Source organism: Candoia aspera, chromosome 2 (genome assembly GCF_035149785.1).
Source record: "Candoia aspera isolate rCanAsp1 chromosome 2, rCanAsp1.hap2, whole genome shotgun sequence".
NCBI lineage: Eukaryota > Metazoa > Chordata > Lepidosauria > Squamata > Boidae > Candoia > Candoia aspera.
The window spans coordinates 76,066,772-76,086,615 of record NC_086154.1 but is presented as its reverse complement, the minus strand read 5'-3'; the positions used below and the strand labels follow the sequence as shown (position 1 = coordinate 76,086,615).

The following is a 19,844-nucleotide window of genomic DNA, read 5'->3' as shown; positions in this document are numbered from 1 at the left end:
TATATAACGAAACATCAATTTTTTGAACCCATTGTCAGACTCAACATTTAGTATTAAATTAAAGCAGCAGAATAATTTCTTGCCTTTTGCCTGATGTTCCATTAATAGTTCAGTAATTACAAATTCTCAGTGAAAGCAGAACTAGAAATTATAATTTCAATTTCATTTAGCACCAAAACAAAGACGATATAGCTGGTGATAAGTAGGGCTATGCACCATCACTTTGGATTCAGTTCCAAAAAAAAAAAAGTGCTTTGCAGCATGCAGGAGTGCAAATGTAGCACTTGTCTTCAACACCTGAAAACAGCTGCACCTTTTTCCTTTAGGACTGTGCAGTTGCAGGCTCAGGAGAACACCTAGCTACTCACAAGATTTAGAATAGAATCCAAAGTGTTGTATGCCCCTTTGGATTAAGAAGGGCAATAACTTTTGTTAGCTGTTAGCATTAAATAAAACAGTGACTCTTGTTAGCTATACTATGTTTTAACATTGCCTTCACAGGCCGCTTAGCACATCAAGATTTCTGCACTCCCCTATTCTTGGCAAATTATAGCTTGAACTTTTCAAACTGCGCAAACCATACCCACAAAAGTCGCAAACTAGAGTTGCTTCTGTTTGTGAGTAAGCTAAGGTTTGAGCCAACAGTAATTTTCCCAGTTCAGATAAGATGCCAAGGGATACTTTGTGTAGAGCAGTGCCTCAGCCATTTTAAGATGTGTGGACTTCAACTCCCAGAATTCCCCAGTCAGAATTCTGGGATTTGAAGTCCACACATCTTAACATGGCCAAGGTTGAGAAACACAGAGTTAGAGCCAGGTAATTAGATGTAGAACAGAAACTGCATGATGGCAAAAAGAGACAGATGGTACATACGTGAGGTTTTAGTCTGTTCTTACATTTAATGCCAAACCATTAGCTAGTGTTAAATCCATCTGACTTATGAATCATATGAATCCATTAAATATGAATTGTAATGGATCTGATTCAGCCTCAGCTGAACATAGTTCAGTGGGATTTAAATTAAATAGTGACAACTTAAATTGGAGCCAATTCAATAGCTTTATCATTATCAGATGCTAACAGAGTTTTGCAATAATGTGCTTGAAACTTTTCCAGTTTCAGCCTGAAATGAATGAGCTCTTCTGCCACAGCTTTCTAGCAAGAAACAATTGAAGCATACATGAAATCCATACATGGCCAGTGGTCAAGAACCAGACCATCATGCACAAGGACCAAAGAAAACAGGAACCAAATCAAGGTCATAAGCAGAGAACAGGCCATTCTCTGTTCTCAGTTAAGATAACAGAATCCTGAGGGTCAAGAGTTTATCCTTGTTGAATTTACTTATTTATTTATTTATTTATTTATTTATATTTATTTTATAACCCACCTTTATTATTTTTAGAAATAACTCAAGGCAGCGAACATACCTAATATTCCTTCCTCCTCCTATTTTCCCCACAACAACAACCCCGTGAGGTGGGTTGGGCTGAGAGTGAGAGTGACTGGCCCAAGGACACCCAGCCGGCTTTCATGCCTAAGGCAGGACTAGAACTCCCAGTCTCCTGGTTTCTAGCCCGCTGCCTTTGCCACTAGACCAAACTGGCTGTCAGCAATGTGGGTGAGTCTTTGAAACATATTTATAACCAGTGTTTCTGTTGCCCCTCCTCTATTCCATTTTTTTTCTAATTCAAGTAATTTCAGGCAATGCCATTCTTCTTTTTCCCCCAAAGCTGGATCCTAAGCGTCCACCTTTGACTGTCAACACCTATATGTCTCTTGAAGCCCCAGCAGCATGCCAAATTCTTCTCACTCTGGGCCAGGTAGGGGCCATCTAGCATTTGAATCAGATGTTCTGAGATTAGAGAGCACTTCTTCTTGATATACACACACATATAACCCTTCTTCCTACTCAGCCTCATTTCAGCATTTTTTTCCCCATAATTTCAATGGTGTAGGATGATATGGCTTCAATAATATAGAAGATATGGATCTTATTTCAAGAATATCCATCATTTATGGCATAATACAAACATCAATAAATTACATTATTAAAATAGAACTAAAATTGAAAACTATACACTTAAACAATACATAATTTTTAAAGTACACTTTTGCCTGGAACTAAAAAGATTGTAATGGCACCTTCCTAAAGAAGGACATTCCCTAACCAGGCTTCTCCTGAAAAGGCCCTAACCATGATTGCTAAATATATATCGTTATATATATATATATTTGATAAAATATATATCTTTGATAAATGTATCTTTGATAAAAGAGACACATGGAGCAGAACCTCACTGCAGATAATAATGCATGATTAAATTAATACGGGATGAGATGTTCCTTGAGGAATCTGTGTCCAAAGCTTCTTGAAAGGATTAATTTGTATAAAATGGAACTTGGCAAGTAAACTTCCAACACCTGTATTATGGAAGCTGCTCAGTCATCTTCAGGAATAGCCCCTTGTACGACATAGTCAAATAAGAAGTGATAGCATGAAATATCATTTTGTCCAAAAATAGTGAACCAGCTAAAATTCATGGAAAATGTTCCATGTCACCAACCTTTCATCATAGATCCTTGAACAGTAGAACAGTAGAATTTATATCCAGGAGTGTGCAGCAACCCCATATGCTCCAGAAGGGCTTTCTATGCTTATTTAATCTGTTAAATAAAGTAGTGGAAGATGGAAAGTAGTTTTTCATTATCAGTGGTTCAGGCAGTTCTTTAAAGGGAAGACTACTTGGTATCCTTAGATAATTAATTAATTAAAGTCTTTTATTTCTATTTTTGAACAAAGAGTAGAATGTAATAAAATATAAGGTTGCATAGTTTCTAATAATAAAGGATAATGAATAATGCATGGCCTTTTCAGTAATAAAAACAATATACTTGTTAAAATTACATTTCCCTTCACTATAATTTGCCAATTTTACATGTTTATGTCTTTTGGATTTTTAAAAAAACTTTGCACATAATGGCTCGAGATCATTTAAGTGCAACAAATCTCTTTGCTTCTTTTTTTTTTATGAATCCCATAGAACACTCTTGAAAAAGTGTAAAAAGTAGCACAGTCTTATACAAACAACAGGCCTGTGTCATTTATGAGGTACCTGAAACTAAATATAGCCTACCAAGTAATATACTGTGATGTAGCTAATCCATGTAATAAACATGGATGAAAAATCAGGTGTCCAGATGCCTAAGGCTGATGGTAGTCATAGTCCTTAAACAGCTGGAATTCACTAAGTCAAGTAGATTGGGAAGGTGAATATTAGCTGCCAAGTCTTTGGCTCCCCCCAGCTTCTAAGAACAACGTTGTATGACAGAATGAAGGCTATAATGCAATGTAGTGTTATGTGTGGTCATTATAAAACTTTATTTTTTCCTGAAAAATAAATTCAAAGAAGCTTTATTCCCCATGTTTCTGAATTATTACTTATTTCAGGAAGCCATTATGGTCTTATAAAGGCACATGCATACTTCCCAAAGGCAACATACCTATTGTTTGAGCTGATAGAACACCCTTATATACAGAAACAGAGTTCTCCCCCTCCCCACACCTTAAGCAGATGGGACAGCTGTAAAGAAAAGGAATCTATCCTAAGATCTATGATATTTCAAAAATGTTATAGATGACTTAGATAAAATAATAAATTAGCCAGGGAATGTACTTGGCCTTTCAATGACATATAAGTGTACAGAAGTTTCACGGTCAGAAGTGGCAGCTAACACCAAAGTTCAAAATTATCTTGGAAAGTTGGAATACGAAAATGGAATAAATGTGATGCCAACAAATTAATGTCAATGTTGTACCTACATTTAGGTACAACAAGTCAAAGGCCCAAGTATGGGATGAAAAAAATCTGGCTTGGCAATCATACATACGGTTCCAGTGTCTTAATATAAACTGTCTGAACATGAGATAGTAGCACAGGGTTGTTGCTAAAAAGTGAATACCTGTAATACATCCAGGTCAGATGATAATCATTCCAGTTTACTCTGTGCTGGTTAGGCCACTTTTGAATTAATGTGTCTAGTTTTGGATGTTAGATTTAAGCAAGTGTGTACTCTTAGAAAAATAACCAGAATGTAACAAGTTTGAAAACCCAAGAATTACAAGGAATGGTAAAAACAAAACAAAAGAACTGGATACATATTTATCCAGTAGAAAATAAGATTAAGGGGAGATATAGTGATATTCTTTAAATAATCTGAAGGGTGTCACATGATAGATGAAAAAAACTAAACCATATTTATTGAAAACATCAGAATCATTTGCTGAAAATTGCAGAGCAGCTTTTTTTGGATACAAATTAGAAGAAATGTTCCTAAGAATGGAGCTTAATGCCTTGATAAGTTGTACACACGCCTTCCCTAGAAGTGTTTAACCAGAGACTGGAACATCACCTGCTGATACTAATGATCACTTATTCTGTGGTTGCATCTTAAGTCCTGCATTGCAGACTATGCACTGAGTAGGGAGTTAAACTAGATCAGTGTGCAAGGCTGCTTACAAATCTTGTAAGGGTACTGTTGTAAGTTGCATCAGAACAGGAGAGTTGCAGACACTAGCTGATTGGGAGCAGGGATGGGGTTCCATCGTGTGTGTGTGTGTGTGTGTGTGTGTGTGTGTGTGTGTGTGTGTGTATGGCTGCTAAGTTAGTTCTTTGACTGCTAAGATAGTTCATTGGCTTCATAGATAAAAGTCCATTTTTCTGGGTGTTCGGATACAATCGTTTAATTGTATTGGCTCATGCAATTGAATTTGATTTTGGATTTGATATATAATCCCTGTGACTACCACTTCTGTCCCTTGCTATGCTCTCTCTCCTTCTTGCTCTGTTGTTAAACTGTTTTTAAAAATTTCTTGCACTAAATAAAAATCCAATTTCCTAACTTTGTGCAACACAATGACATTCATTGGGCTGTATAGATATAGTTCAAGGGACTATATTAGAATATGCAATGAATGAAGATACCACAATGCAAGTTATTGTGTGAAGCATGTCCATTAATTCATGGATTATTGTGTGAAACATGGAGGAAAATCTTCCTTTGTATTTGATTAATGTTATTTAATTTTTTGAATGAACTCATGTGAAGAATAATAAAATGGCTTCAATATGTAAATTCTATCACTAAAGATAATGAAAAGCTGGAACATCTTTTCTGTCCTTTCTTATAAATAATGGATTCTGCTGGCCACTAATCGCTTAGCAGAAATTTATAACAAAAAAAAATAGATATTCCCCAATAAACATGTATAACAGAAACAAACAGTGGATACATTTATCTAGATAACATGAAGAAATGATATTACCATTGAAAGATTGGAGAGGGATAATTATTAAGAAAGCAATGTAATTATGATCCTATTCTGAAAAATCCAAGGAGAACTTAACATTATGGCACTTTCCTTTATTATTGCTTGACAGAATACCTGCAATTAAAATGATAATTCAATCTACAATTTTTATTCTTGTTTCAGACACTTACATTTGCCTTAACTATTACTTTATTTTGTATGTAGCTAAGAATTAGTATGTATGTTCATTACACATACATACATACATTCTTAATTAATAAAAAACTGGGGCCAGCCAAATGATAAGCAAAAATGATAGGCAAAAGTATGATTGAGGTTCAGATGCACCAAATTTGAAACATTGCTTTAATGCTTTTCATTTAAAATGCATGAAGTCATCTTATTCAGAACTCAAATGATAGTTAATAGTACAAATTAACTGATCAAATTGTCATCTCTTAGGTAGTACACTTTCTCCCTGGTGTTTAGTAATTCCTATTGCCATCACGAATCTGTATTTAAAACTTACCTTTTGAAATTTGGAAGAGGAATAAAATTTTGATCTTTCATCCTTCTTTTCTCCCATTCCTTGATCATCCAAGTTTTAAAACATGAATAAATATGTGCTCAAGAAGTGGGAGGATTGAGGACTATAGGATTAAACACTTGATCACTGATTGGAAACCTATTTCTGCTGAATATATTTCGAAGAAAAATTGACCAGAAGTTCAAATTATGCAAGTTCAGTTTTCTTTCATAAACTAATATGACTTTATCAGACCTGCAATTAACAGGGTTTGAAGAATGGTGTATATTTTAGAATCAAATGAGCCTTCTCAGTATTATGCGAAATGCACAATAAAATGGTAACCTCTTGAGCTAAATTCCACATTATTTTCTTGGCAACAATATACTGTAGAAGTAGTTTGCCTTTGCCTTCTGGGATTTTTTTCCCCCAGATGCCAGCTTGCCTACAGCCTATGATTTCCAGGTAGGTCTCCCATCCAACTTCTTAGCTTTTTCAAGGGCAGATTGGTACTGTCACTTAGCAGGGTCCTGTATCAAATACAACAAACCTTTTAAAAGTATGAGAAGAGAACTTGGGATTTGAACGTAATGAATCAACAGGGAACTATTTATGGTGTTAAAATCCTTTTAAATTCCTTTTATTTTGGAAGTAATCAAGAACTGACTATAAAAAATTATTTATTTATTATTCAAATTTTGTTACCGCCTATCTCCCCCCAAGATAATTCATAAATGATAGAATACCTCCTTAAAATTGCTTTATATTAATCAATGTGTTGATTGTGATGAAGGGATTATAATCAAATCAGTACACGTTCTATCTCTGGTGGTAGTAACCATGTGATTCTTAATTTTGACTGAAAGATCTTGAAACTGGAAGGATTACGAAACAACATTTAATAATTAATACTAGTATAAGCTTACTGTTTATTTTTCCCAAGACATAAAATGGTGCAATATAATAAATTAATTCAATTTCTGTTATAAGCTGCCAGACTTGCTATAACAAAAGTCACTGGAAAACTAAAGTTTAGTTTTTCAGCCTTGGATGAAAAATTAACACCACATGAAGAATGCTTTAATTTAAGGTTACTTTATTCATGTTTGTTATGTTTTTTAATTACACCAACATAGCATTGCCTAATATATTACCTCCATCTATACAAATATCATTCTGGACAGAGCTGTTGAATATTTCAATATTAAAGATTACAGATACACACACACACTTACACACAACAGTGTGTGAATGCTTTTGTGTACTTTTCTACTTCTTTATTTTTTATTATGTCATATATTTGAAATGCTTTAGTGGTTGCTAATGTTTAAATAAGCTTTAAGAATACAGAAGGGATTTTTAAAAATGCCATCAAACTGGAAAACATGAAACCTCACATTAAGATTTCCTACTACCATGGCAATAAATTTAAGCTAAACCAAACAAGGTTATAAATTATATCCAGAGTCTTGTTCTAATAGCAGTGCTATTTTTCCCTACTGCTGTTTGATTGATGTCCTTTCTTGGAAGACCTAAAAGGTGATACCTATTACCAAAAAAACAAAATAGAAAAATCCCACACTTCACTGAGAAGCAACGGAAGATGGATTTGTGTCCAGATTGTACATCATAAATTATGTCTCCCATTTAGCCAAAATCCAAGCATAATAATAAATCTTGTCTTGCTGCTTTGTATGTTCTTGATACAGTCTTACCCTTTGACCTGCTACATAATTTCTCTTTGGAATTCAGTGGTCTTTGAATCAAAGTTTATTCTTCAGGCAGTAAACAAAAATAATATTTGGTAAGGATATGTTTATCATGTTATCCGTCATGTAATTGCTCTCATTCTTTTTGCAGCTTGCACAGACAAGGAGTTGCGAAATCTTGCATCCCGTCTGAAAGACTGGTTTGGCAGTCTTCATGAAGATGCGAATCGTGTCATCAAGCCAACAAGCTCAGATTCAGCACAAGGCAGTAAGATGACAAATCTGAGAATAAAATTTAAGATATACTCACAAGTTCAACAAGAATAGCAATGACAGCTATCTTTTTTTAAGTGATCCAGTAATGCCTTGGCACATATTTCCACTCCTTTCACAACCACATATTTTCATTGTGTAGTGAAGCAGGGTTCATCTAGCCAAGGACTGCCATTTTAAATACATTTTAAAAATAAAATAGTTTCTTGTATAATAGTACTGTATTTTCTTTCAGCCCCTAGGGATTCCAGGGTCTTGCCCTCTAGGCTTAAATGAGAAAGCTGAATTAAACTTGGAAATGTACAGAAATCAAACTATAACAAAGAATGAGGAAGGATTCTAAAACAGCACGATCAATTCATGGTATAATGTTTTGTAACTTGCCTTGCTCTCTAGTTACTTTCAAATTTCTAAGCTTGAATTAATCTAAGATCTGCTTTCAAATTAATATAGTTTTGGGGAGGGAGGTTTTAGGGGAGATCAATATATGCATTAGTATATTTCATAAACACTTCTGTGGCTTGGTATGGATCAGTGTCTGGACTTCCCCAATCCCTTCTCCTTAATCCGGTTATGGAGAGTTATTTGGTAGGGCAGGGACAAGAAATAGGGCAACTTTGACTTTACTTACACTATCAAGCCCTGATAGTGAGATACTATAGGATACCAGGCTCTAAAGCTCAGGTGTTTTTATGCTTCTGACAAGAGTTTACAGGTCCTGTTATTTTTGTCTCTTTTTCATGAAAGCGTTAGAAGGGATTTGATGGATCAAATTGAAGTCCTATTCCCCACAGTAGCTAAACAGATACATATAGAAAGGCTACAAAAAGGACATGAGTCCTTTCCACACCACTGTTTATTAATTTGTTATATTTATTATCCATCCTTTCTTGAATGGAGATTTTCTCTTCATTTTATTTCCACAGTAACAACTTGTTATTGTGGTATATTGGACTAAGAGAAAGTGAAACTCAGGTTACCCATTGAGTTTCCATGGATGAGGATAAACTTCAACTTGGGTTTCCCAAGCCATATTCCATCACCTTAATTGCTACACCACACTGGCTCTTGTATTCACAATGTAGTAACTTGTATTCAGAGGCGATGTGAAGATATTATATAGCCAACAACACAGTTAGTATACTCGCCTACACATACTGAGGAGGTTTAGAGTTCACCAAATGACAAGTAGAAAAAATTCCATAGAAATGGAAAAACATTCATTTCTGTCCATCAGAAAAAAGTTTGGTAAAATACAGGGCCACATAAGTGAAATATAAATATATAGATTTAGAAGGGAAAAGGAAATGAAATAGTGAAAGACAGCATTATAATTGTTTACTCCAGAATAAAGAAGAAAACAAAGTGCTTCATTTCTGTAAAGTCAGAATGTACACAGGCTACCTTCTTGTCTGAACATTGGATTCTAAATTTTAAGGAGGCAAAAATATCTCAAGTTTCTCAGTCTCCAAAAACTATTTAGAATTGAACGAGCATTTCTGGCACAACAGCTTCTAATGAAGAGGCCAAATTGAGATTTAGCCATTATGAACAAGCTCAGAACTTGGTATAAGAATAGAACTAAAAGGTGGCTGATTGGTTTGATTGGCTGAACTGCTTTGATAGCACATTACTAAATGCTGTCAATTAGTGTTTCCCAACCTAAGCAACTTTAAGATATGTGAACTTCAACTCTCAGAATTCCCCAGCCAGCATGGCCAATACTAAGAATTCTAGGAGTTGAAATCCACACGTTGCCTAGGTTGCAAAACACTGCTCTAAAACCTCGCGTTGTCCCCAGAACCACTGTCCCTCAAGCCAGATGTTTATACTACAAGAGATACTATTTATGCAAGGCAACATAAAATGGAAATAGAAAGTTCACAGTTAGGTCATGCCATGGGATTCGGACTTAACATGCATTTTATCAATGGGAGAGTCTTTATTTAAAGTTCTTCAAACATATCTCGAGGCAAATGAGGCAGCAAGGTAGCTCAAGGAAAGCAAGAGTCGTGGCCCTAGACACATGGGATAGAGGACAGATAGCGCAAGGAATGGATATGAAGAATAATGTTAAAGCCCAGACCAATAAAACACAAATGCAAACTTTAACATACAGGGGAAAAACCAACAACCCTGAAGCCATTAACAATGAGAAGAGCCATTAATAATGAGAAGATATCTTCCCATTTCTGCAAGCCATAGCTATTGCTAGAAACATCGCCACCTTCATAGTGGTTGTCAAGTTAGGTCTTATAGAAGGAAGATTGCAATTTTTTTTTATCAGAAAGATGGCTAAAATTTCTGATATTCAGGTTATGCATGCCAGGCATGATGGGTGGTACAATGGGCAGTGCAGCAATACATGGATTACTGACTCAAGCTCTGTATCTCAGGAGAAACACATACAATGGTTTTTTTGGAGAGTAGTATATCTGCCTATACTGTAGTCTCTATAATCAGTAGTGTGCCAATTCGAGCCAAGGTAAAAAGTCTCCTGTGTGAAAAATGTAGGATGTTATAGAGATAGCTAGGAATCATCCATGGAGAACCTGCCATTGTGCCATAATAGGGATGGATGGTTTTTGCCCTGTCATTTTGTAGTCACAAATACTCTGTTTAAGTTCAATTAAAGCTTTTTCTGGGCTAAGAGACAATATTGCCTGGAGTGAGAGGCCGCAGTATCCTAGGTCAGAAACGATTTGCCTCCTCAGGAATGAGGAAAACCTATCCAGTGGGGTGAGGTGAACCAGAGATTCACCCCAAAGGATTTGTTTCAGCCAAAACCTGAGACAGCAAAGTCTCAGATGGGCCCCAAGAGAAATGCAACCAAGCTCTAGCTGAACAAGGGGGTTGAGCGAGGGACACGGAGCATGTTTTTCAGTAACTTAGACTGAACAGCTTCTAGAGTAGGGGCATTCTTATAAGCATAAATTTGTGCAGCATCTAACAACAAGCCCAAGATCTTTGCTTTATACAGTTTTATTGCTGCAGGAATATAAGTACTGCTGTGATGACTATCATATTTTAAGATTGAGTTAGAAGCTTTTTGAGCATGAATGAAAGCTCACTTGGTTAGCTATTCCAGCAGGTGGAGGATCGCAAGTGGATGCATAGGTTCTTGAAGTCCTTAACTTGCTTAATTGGTTCTTGTGTGGCTTTCCCATTTAACAGGCAACTTAAAGGGCATTCTAGAGAAAACTAGAACATGTTTTTGAGCAAAGAATTTCAAGAAGTTCCCTAGAACCATAGGGTTCTAAAGCAGCTAGGCATCTATGAAGGCCCACTTGAGTCACAGGTAAGATGGCTGCATCCTCAGGATACAAGAGGATTGAAACAGGAATGTAAGCAAATTGTTGGGAGGTGAAATTCTGGTTTAAGAAGAGCCACAATAATATCATTTATATAAAAGTTGAACACAAGGGGGCAGGGATACAACCATGTTTGACTCCTCCAATGATAGGGATGGGGGTGGTTAAATCGTCATTACAGTTGCCCCTAATTTACATTTGTAATATTTTGATGTAATGAACTATCATCCTGAGAGAGCAACAATTGATGGATGCTGTGGCTAATTTCCTCCATAGTCTCCATAGTCATGAGGAACTGAATCGAAAGCTGCCTTTCAATTGGAAAAAGCAGCATAAAAGGCACCTTTGTTAAGGCTAGCATATTTTTCAGCTAAATGGTGCAAAATTGTACATTAATCCATGGTGGTATATCCTAACTTAAAACCTGCTTGTTCAAGAGCTAAAATATTCTCTGAATACATCAAATCCAAACGTTTATGGTATAAAAATTGGACATAGAGTTTGCTAATGATTGACAATTAGCTAATCGAGCAATAGCTGGATTTTGCCATTTCTTATATAATGGGAGAGTGATAGAATTAAGCCCCTCTTTGGAGAAAGATAAAGAGTTATTAATGGCAGTTAACCAGGGGGCTAACACAGAGGCCCACTAGCCAGGATTATTTTCAGTAATTCTTCCAAAATCGTATCTTTACCTGTGGCTTTGCCACTTTTCAATTAGAAACTAGTTTTTGGATTTCTAGTTGTGAGACTGGGGGCCAATTAGGGTAGGGATCACATAACAGAAGCCAAATGATACCTTGAAGACTGTTGATGTGATATTCTGAACGTCTGTTCTGGATGTTGTAATCCAAAAACTTGAAAACTTGATAATCAGATAGATATGTACATGTATCACCAACTTCTGGGAGCAACTTCCTTCAATTTAATCCAGGGATGGGGAATATGTGGTCCTCTAGATACTGTATGGAATCTGGGATACTTAGGTGCTGAAAGAAACATGGGATCATCTTCTGACCCCATTTTTTATTTGAGAACCAGTTTTCATGCCACCGAGTGTCACTGGAAAAATATAAAGCACAATTACACATAAACAAAGAACACTGAACAAAGGGCAGGTAAGGATCCAATTACAATTGCCTGCCAAAAGACCTACAAAACCGTGAATTTGAGCTAAAGCGCAGGGCAGCATAAAAAGCCCTTTGGCAGCCCTGCTGTTTTTCATGCCAGCCTGGTAGACAACAGTCAGAGAGAGGAGAAACAAATCTGTCAGCCTGATATTCCCTTCTTTCAGTGGTGGGAAGCAGATTTTGCTGAACCTGTCAGCAACTTCCCAGCTACCCATGACAGACTTTGTCAAACGTGGTCAATTTTTCAGTCTGTAGGTAAAAAAAAAAAACCACCACAAAAAGCTATATGCTCCTGACAGGTACTCCACTGAAAACATAACTTTAAGAAAATATCTTTTAAAACACACATTTATTATGAAGCCTGAAAGCCCATCTCTCTGAGCAAAGAACCTTTGAGATCTTCTCTGTACAAATCTGCTTCTTTCTGTGGGACGATGAGCTTTGGGGAAAAGTTGGCCAACAAGGCTGAGCTTTTCTCTTAAATCAGTGACCCAGTCTAGAACCTATATACATGCCATAAGACCTTGCTACGCTTTTTGACAACTGTAATCATTCAGACGAAAAGAACTGCATCTCTAACTATTCCTGAAATTCAAACATTCATACAGATATACCAAGCCTCTTAAACAGCAGACCATTCTACACAATTCTTGTACTTTTTCCACAGAGATTATAGGGAGCAAAATCACATTATTCAGTGTACACATGGTAAATGTGTATTTGTCTAAAACAGGAATCTTTTCACATGTTTTGGTATTTTGCCACAGTGCAAAATTTGGAGAACTGTAAAATCTGCATGCTGTTCCATGCATTAGGCCATGAATTACAGGTCAAGTCAACTTGTTTCAAATGTGGATCTTCTTAATATCCTCTCTGAGCATAGAGAATAAGGATGAAGTTTCTATTTAGAATTTCTTCTTACTATGCTAAATTGGACATGTACAGGTTATTCATATACACACAGGGAAGAACTCAACCTGACTTGCTGTCTGTTGTGGTACAAACTAAGAGTGGATTTATTATCTCAGTGATGCCTATATGAACTAGGTATAAGGCACATTCTTCATATGTCTGCTATTGGCTTGTACTTTCTTCTACAATCCTCCCTGACATGAGTTATCAGGATATACTTATGAAGCCATAGTGGGTATATAATTTTTCCCCCCGTACAGTGTTGTGTAGGCTGTATGGCTTTCAACTAGTGATCAAACATTTACAATGTTGAGAGTTATGTCATGGACACTATAATTAAAAATCTGGAGCACCTTGATAAGTGTGACAAATTACAGACATGCTAGTTTGTACAACAAAAACTGGTGAGAATGTACTCCTGAATCTTCTAATTTCCTAGAATGCTTCCTCCTACCACGACCATCCATGTCACATTTGTGTTTTTCTGGACAGATGGGTCACATTTCCAAGCAAAACACTGCAGTCACCCATCAGTTTTATTTTCTAAGAATGTCTGTGAGGCTCATGTGATACCTAGAAACAGTACTGGGAATAAAGATTGTACTTAGTGATTGATATTTTGTTTCCCTTTAAAAAAACAAACCCTTTTTTCTTTTTTTAACAAAATGAGATATGGAAGGAATCACCATGGGTACCACATTGAGGACTAAAGTTGTAAAGTCACTTAAAGATAGTGGGAAATGATGGGTTAAAACTCCTTTGGATGCATCACATGAGCTATTAAAACACTGAAATGTTGCTATGAATGTAAATTTTAAAAATGGACAAAAAATTAAAAATCTCCTAACTTGAAATGAGAATATTGGCACAGACTTAAGTATTAGCCTTCATCAGCTACAGAGGAAGCTCCTTTCTTTCTTTGCAAGCAAAAGAATATAAGTCCATTTTTGGAGACACAAAGAGAAGTAGCACAATCTGACATCTACTTGGTGGAATCAGAATCATGTCTTAGATTTAATGTTCATGCTCCTAGATTTAATCTGGAGATCAGCTCAGATTTTTTTCTTTGTTTTGCAGTTACTGTAGGTCTACTAAAATTTGTTTTCTTTAGCTTTGTTCTGTTTTATGAGACATATCATGACCAAAGTCAAAAATTCCATAGCCAAAGTCTTCTGAAAGTTTTGTCCAGCATTGTCTTGTCATTTTATTTTTAGTTTGTTCCCTCCCTATTGTTCCCATCTTGTGATTTTGTCCTGTGGTGAAGGCTGTAATGAACACATTGAGCTGCGTTGCTTGCAGTCCAATGCACTAATTGTTCTCCACAGAATGTAGAAAGGGATTTTTTCTCCACCCACTTTCAGCTCCATGAGTCGTAAGACTAGAAATATGAAACTTAACATCTGCTTCTCGTGAATGCCGTAGGAGATCTTTCTCTGTACTGAATCTGGCTCCTCTAAAACCATTTCCCCAGAATTATCTTATTGTCCTTGAATAGCCTTCAATAGAAATGGGTGAAAGATTATATGCAATGTTGCTTAATATACAGTCTTGGGGTTAGATGTATAAGAATGTTCTATTTCAAGGATGGGAAGGCCTTTTTCAGGTGGGTTGGTTGTTTGGAGCTGCTACAGAATTTGAAGTGAATAGGAGTTAGATGCTGTAACCAACTGCTCAAGACAAGTCATATGTTTATATATTATTAAATGTGTATGCTGCCAAACTCACAACTCCCAGCAGCTCACAAGTAAAAAGATTTTTAAAAAGATACAACCAGAAACAAAAACAAAAAATAGGAATAAAAGATAGCAAGATGACAGAAACTGGACTGGAACGGGGAAAAATATCCAAGGGGGCTTCGCTCACCCTCGCTAAAGACCTGGGAGAAGACCCAGGTCTTCAAGCCCCTTTGAAACACCAGTAGGGTGGGGAATATCCAGGTCTCAGAGTGGACCTCATTCCAGATAATGTCTCAACCCATTTATGATCTGATTCACAAGATTCCCTTTTGAATATTTGATGGAGGGTAGGAAAAGGGACAGAAATTGTCCAGCTGCACACACATAATTCACTAAATTTCACTATGGTTTATTATTCCTTTTCAAGTAAATAATTTGTGCCTATTTGTTACATACACAGTGGGCTTAATTTAATAACTCATGCTGGCTGGGAAATTCTGGGAGTTGAAGTCCACACATCTCAAAGTTGCCAAGATTGAGAAACACTGACCTATACATACATTTCTATACAAAGTTTTTACAGTTCTTAACTAATCCATTATTCTGTCTCTGATTCACACAGGGAAACCTATCAATTTCAAAAATTGAAACCTTGATATGCTCACTCGCTTAGGCAGCTTCAGTATTTATTGGGCTTGCTTTTAGCCTGGAGAAGAGGAGGAAAAGAGGGGAAAATAATTCTTTCCTAAGCCTTTTGGAAGCTAACTCCCAGCTTGTCCTTTCCAACTGTAGCAGTCTTTTTTATCAGCCAGACTGCTCTGCAGGTCTCTCTCTGATCCTGCTTGCTCCTGATGGGTCCTCAGCTGCAGATTTCTCCTCCATCTGTTCTTGGATTCATACATCACCTTCAATCCACACAGCACATATAAAACACCAGCAATGTCCAACAGCCTCCTCCATTGCTTAAGAAGTCTGTCCCACTTATATACTCTCCCTAAGAGGCAAGTGTGCCTACTCCTGGGTATGTTAATTAGGCAAGACACTTTGCATGGATTTGGTACATTGACCAGAAAAAAACCCTTTAACTTAATCTTGAGGCCAATTTACAACTCTGTCCCAATCGGGGCGTCTCACCCTGCCCTGCAGAAGAGGGTTCTCTTATTTTTTCAGTAAGGAAGGAGGGGAAGGTAGACAGCATATAAGTGATAAACTAATTGTGTGTTCTAGCCCCAATTTTCTTGCCCATTTATTTCTTGTAATTCCCAGCCTGAGCCAATACTGGCATGGGATGGACTTCTCTTATAGTGTCTCCCTGTATAACTTTTATATTATCCAGCACTGTACATCCGTGTAATATTTTGACATTTCATCTTCATCAAATCATGCTTGCTTATTCTTATTATGATCTGAATAAATTATGTCAGAACAGGAATCATTAGTAATAACCTTGTATTTAGGATGGCCTGGGAAATTGGATTACGTAACACTTTCCTTAAGAAAAGGAATAAAACTATGGAAAAGGAAGATTTTCTATAGAGGATCATAATAAACCTTATTAGTCCTGGAATGCCTGGTAAGAGATGCTTGCCAGAAACAAAATGCATTTCTGCTTTCAGGGTACCCTCAATCCCTTCCTTGTTATAGTGCTTTATTGGGGCAGATTTGTATCAGTTGGTGGATCTTTTCCTGTCCTCAGCTAGCCTAACTAGGAATCGAATCAAAGAATTGGAAATGCAGCAGAGTAGGCATTTACAGGTAGTCCTCGACTTGTGACTTTCATTTAGTGACCTTTTAAAGTTAAGACAGCACTGGAAAAAGTGACTTGTGACTGATCCTTGCACGTATGATTGTCACAGCATCCCCCTGGTCACGTGATCAAAATTCTGGCACTTGGCAACTGGCATGTATTTATGATGGTTGCAGCATCCCAGGGTCACGTGATCACCACTTGTGACCTTCCCAGCTGGCTTCTGGGGAATGTTGTGATTTGCTTAACAACCACCACAAAAAACCTTGTAAAATTGGATGTGGTCACATGATGCCTCACTTAATGACTGCACCACTTAATGACAAACTTTCCAGTCCCTAATGTGATCGTAAGTAGAGATTAAATTAGAAACCAGGAACTGGCTACTGTGCTTGCTCAGAAGGATATAGCAAGCCTTAAAGGTCTGGACTAGAAAGGGCTCCTCTGCCCCTTCCTGTGAGCCCTAACATGAAGTTTAGAACAACTTTTTTATGTAAAAGGAAAAAGAAAAGTAGAAGTTCAGAATTCTGTATATTGGCTTCCGTTGCATTTCATTAGTGTATTTCCATAATCTGTATCAATATTTGAATTTCTACTAACTTGAATCACTTGTCCAAACAGTTTTGATTTTATGAAACACCCACACATTTTACATTTTTATACCATACATTATGATCTTATGAGCAAGTCAAGTTATAGTGTTATACCCCAAAGTACGAAGGTAACTGTAAATTTTCAGAATATTTTTAAAAAGTATTTACAGTAAATACACTTTTTTCTAGGCTTCAGATTTTCCACAAATCCTACATCTCCAGTGTAGGATTGACTTTTTCACTGTATCTTTAGCTGGAGTGTTCCACTGTTTTGTTAAACTATGTATGTTATGCAAAAAAGGGGAAAAGTAATAATATGCTGTATTATTAGTCTGCAGGATTAAGATTTACAATCAGTTAAGTTATTTTCTGCATTATAAGATCTATGAGCTGAGGCAGAATTCAAGTTGGGCTTTATTCATCTAAAGTTACCTTGTAACATTTTTAGTGCAAAAAATACTCTATATATTCAGTCCTAGTTCCCTGAAATAGGGAGCAGTGTACAGCAATTGAGGTAGTTTCTCAAAGCCTGAAAGTTTTAGGGCACTATTTCTCTTTTTCCTAGATAGGTAAATAATATTTAGAATCCTCTCCTATATAGAACTTACATTAAGTGAATTAAATTATAGGTTATCTAAAACATTTCCAAGATAAAATTCCTACCGTTGCTTACATCCAGATAAATATGTATCTTAGGCAGAATGCACTGCTTACTTAAAATTCAAGTTGTTCAAGTTGTTTAGAAAAAAACAAGAAAATATCTTTACCATTTTTGTTCTTAATGATTTAGAAAAGACAAGAAACCGTACTTTGCCAAGTGGTGACTTACGAACATCCATTTTTATAAACTGGCAATTTTAAGCATCTCAATAGAATATAGTCCTGGAAACATTTCCTAGCATAAACATTTTCAACAGCAATATGCATTTACCCAGCTATTTTTTTTTCTTATTCTTTTTTCTTAATTCTTTTCAAAATGCCTATAAATCAAAGTAAAGAACATTTCCTAGAAGGTGCTAAAAAGAACTTCTTGTAATTATACATAATGGGCATTATATTAAAACTAGTATTTCCAAAAATACTGTTTACATCTATGTTCCTATCTGATCTTTATGGTGCATCATAACAATTAGGATGCCCATATTAATCTCAGTATTTCTACCTAATGCATTCAAAATGCATATTGCAACAATTTGATAAGAATGGATGGACTCTTGCTTTGTTCACATTGAATGTATGTCTCTCCTATAGAAATGGCTAGCTAAGTATAGTACTTGCTCATTTCTTTGTTTATCTTTCTCCCTATCCCACACTGTAACAAGGAAACCTCTTCCATTTCAATCCCTTTAAAAACATTTTATGGTAGTAAACACATCTGCCACTTCATGTTTGTTTTAAAGGTGACAACCCACTTTAACATAAAGGAGATATCAGTAGTAAAGATTTTTTTTAATGATTTGATTTGCTGACACATATTCCAATGGATTAGACCAGTGTTTCTCAACCTCAGCAACTTTAAGATAACATCTTAGGTTGAGAAACACTGGATTAGACTATAAAATTGGCATTGGCTGAAATTAATTGATGTGCTGTTATGTCTGTCCTCACTCTAGCTTCCTAGATTTCCCTCATAGCTTAGCCAAAGCAGCATACAAGGGTTATAATTCAATCTGTTGCATACTAGAAATAAAAGCAATAAACTGTGTACAGAATTCAGAATTCAGAATTATTTTTCTATAGTAGCCATCAATTTTGTTAGCTAATAAACCAGCTGATTAATTTAATAGCAGCCACAGAGTCTTCAGTTAGTGCATTAATCCTCTAACGTAGTGTTTATTTATGGGAAGAAATGAGCAGCAAATGGAAATCCAATCACTTTGTACATTGTGAAGTTTTATAAGGAAAGATGGAAAGGTTGATATTGGACCTGGAATATGTAATCTCCTTGTTTTTAATATGCAAAAGATCTCCTATGGCAGAGAAAGATAGAGGGATGACATCTGATCACATTCGTTTTTAGATAAATTAATTAAAAACATGAATCAATGGAGTATTGATATTGATGTTTAAAATATAAGTTATAGAAATTACTTTGCATATTTTTGGCCATTTCATTTTAGATGACTTGAAATTATGTCCATTCAGAAATACTGTTTGAGGTGACATCAGTGGATATAAAGTTCTATAGACAAATTTTAGGATGGTTCTATAATATTTGGATGGATGGATGGATGGATGGATGGATGGATGGATGGATGGATGGATGATAGAAGAGAGAGAGATGAGAGAGAGAGTGATACTTGGAAACTACATAAGCTTCTTTACTGAAACCAAATGCTCTTATGAGATCACCATAAGAAAGGTCTTCCCTGTTTTATGGAATAATTTGTATGAATTAATGATGGTTGATCCATGCATATGGGCATCCTAGGGGGTTGGGGGGGAGGAAGAAGAGACAAATGACATCTGCACTGTGATATCATCATACAAATGAAACAAATTATATAATTTCCATCATCTGTATGATGTTGTCATGGTGCACATAACATCATCACAGGTTGTACCAGGTTGTAAATTATTGGTTTATGGAACAAGTACAAGAAAAACCCTGCTGGAGTCAACCAAAGGACTAGCTAGTTCAACATACTTTTTCCCA

At 36.1% G+C, this 19,844-nt stretch overlaps 1 protein-coding gene across 1 annotated transcript in view; it reads left to right on the top strand.

The window, feature by feature from the left end:
* Positions 1 to 19,844, top strand: part of SPOCK1 (SPARC (osteonectin), cwcv and kazal like domains proteoglycan 1) — a 532,754-nt gene that overhangs the window by 496,338 nt on the left and 16,572 nt on the right. The window contains exon 7 of the mRNA XM_063292278.1: positions 7,698 to 7,814. Within this exon, the coding sequence (XP_063148348.1) occupies positions 7,698 to 7,814 (117 nt within the window). The remainder of the gene's footprint in view (positions 1 to 7,697; positions 7,815 to 19,844) is intronic.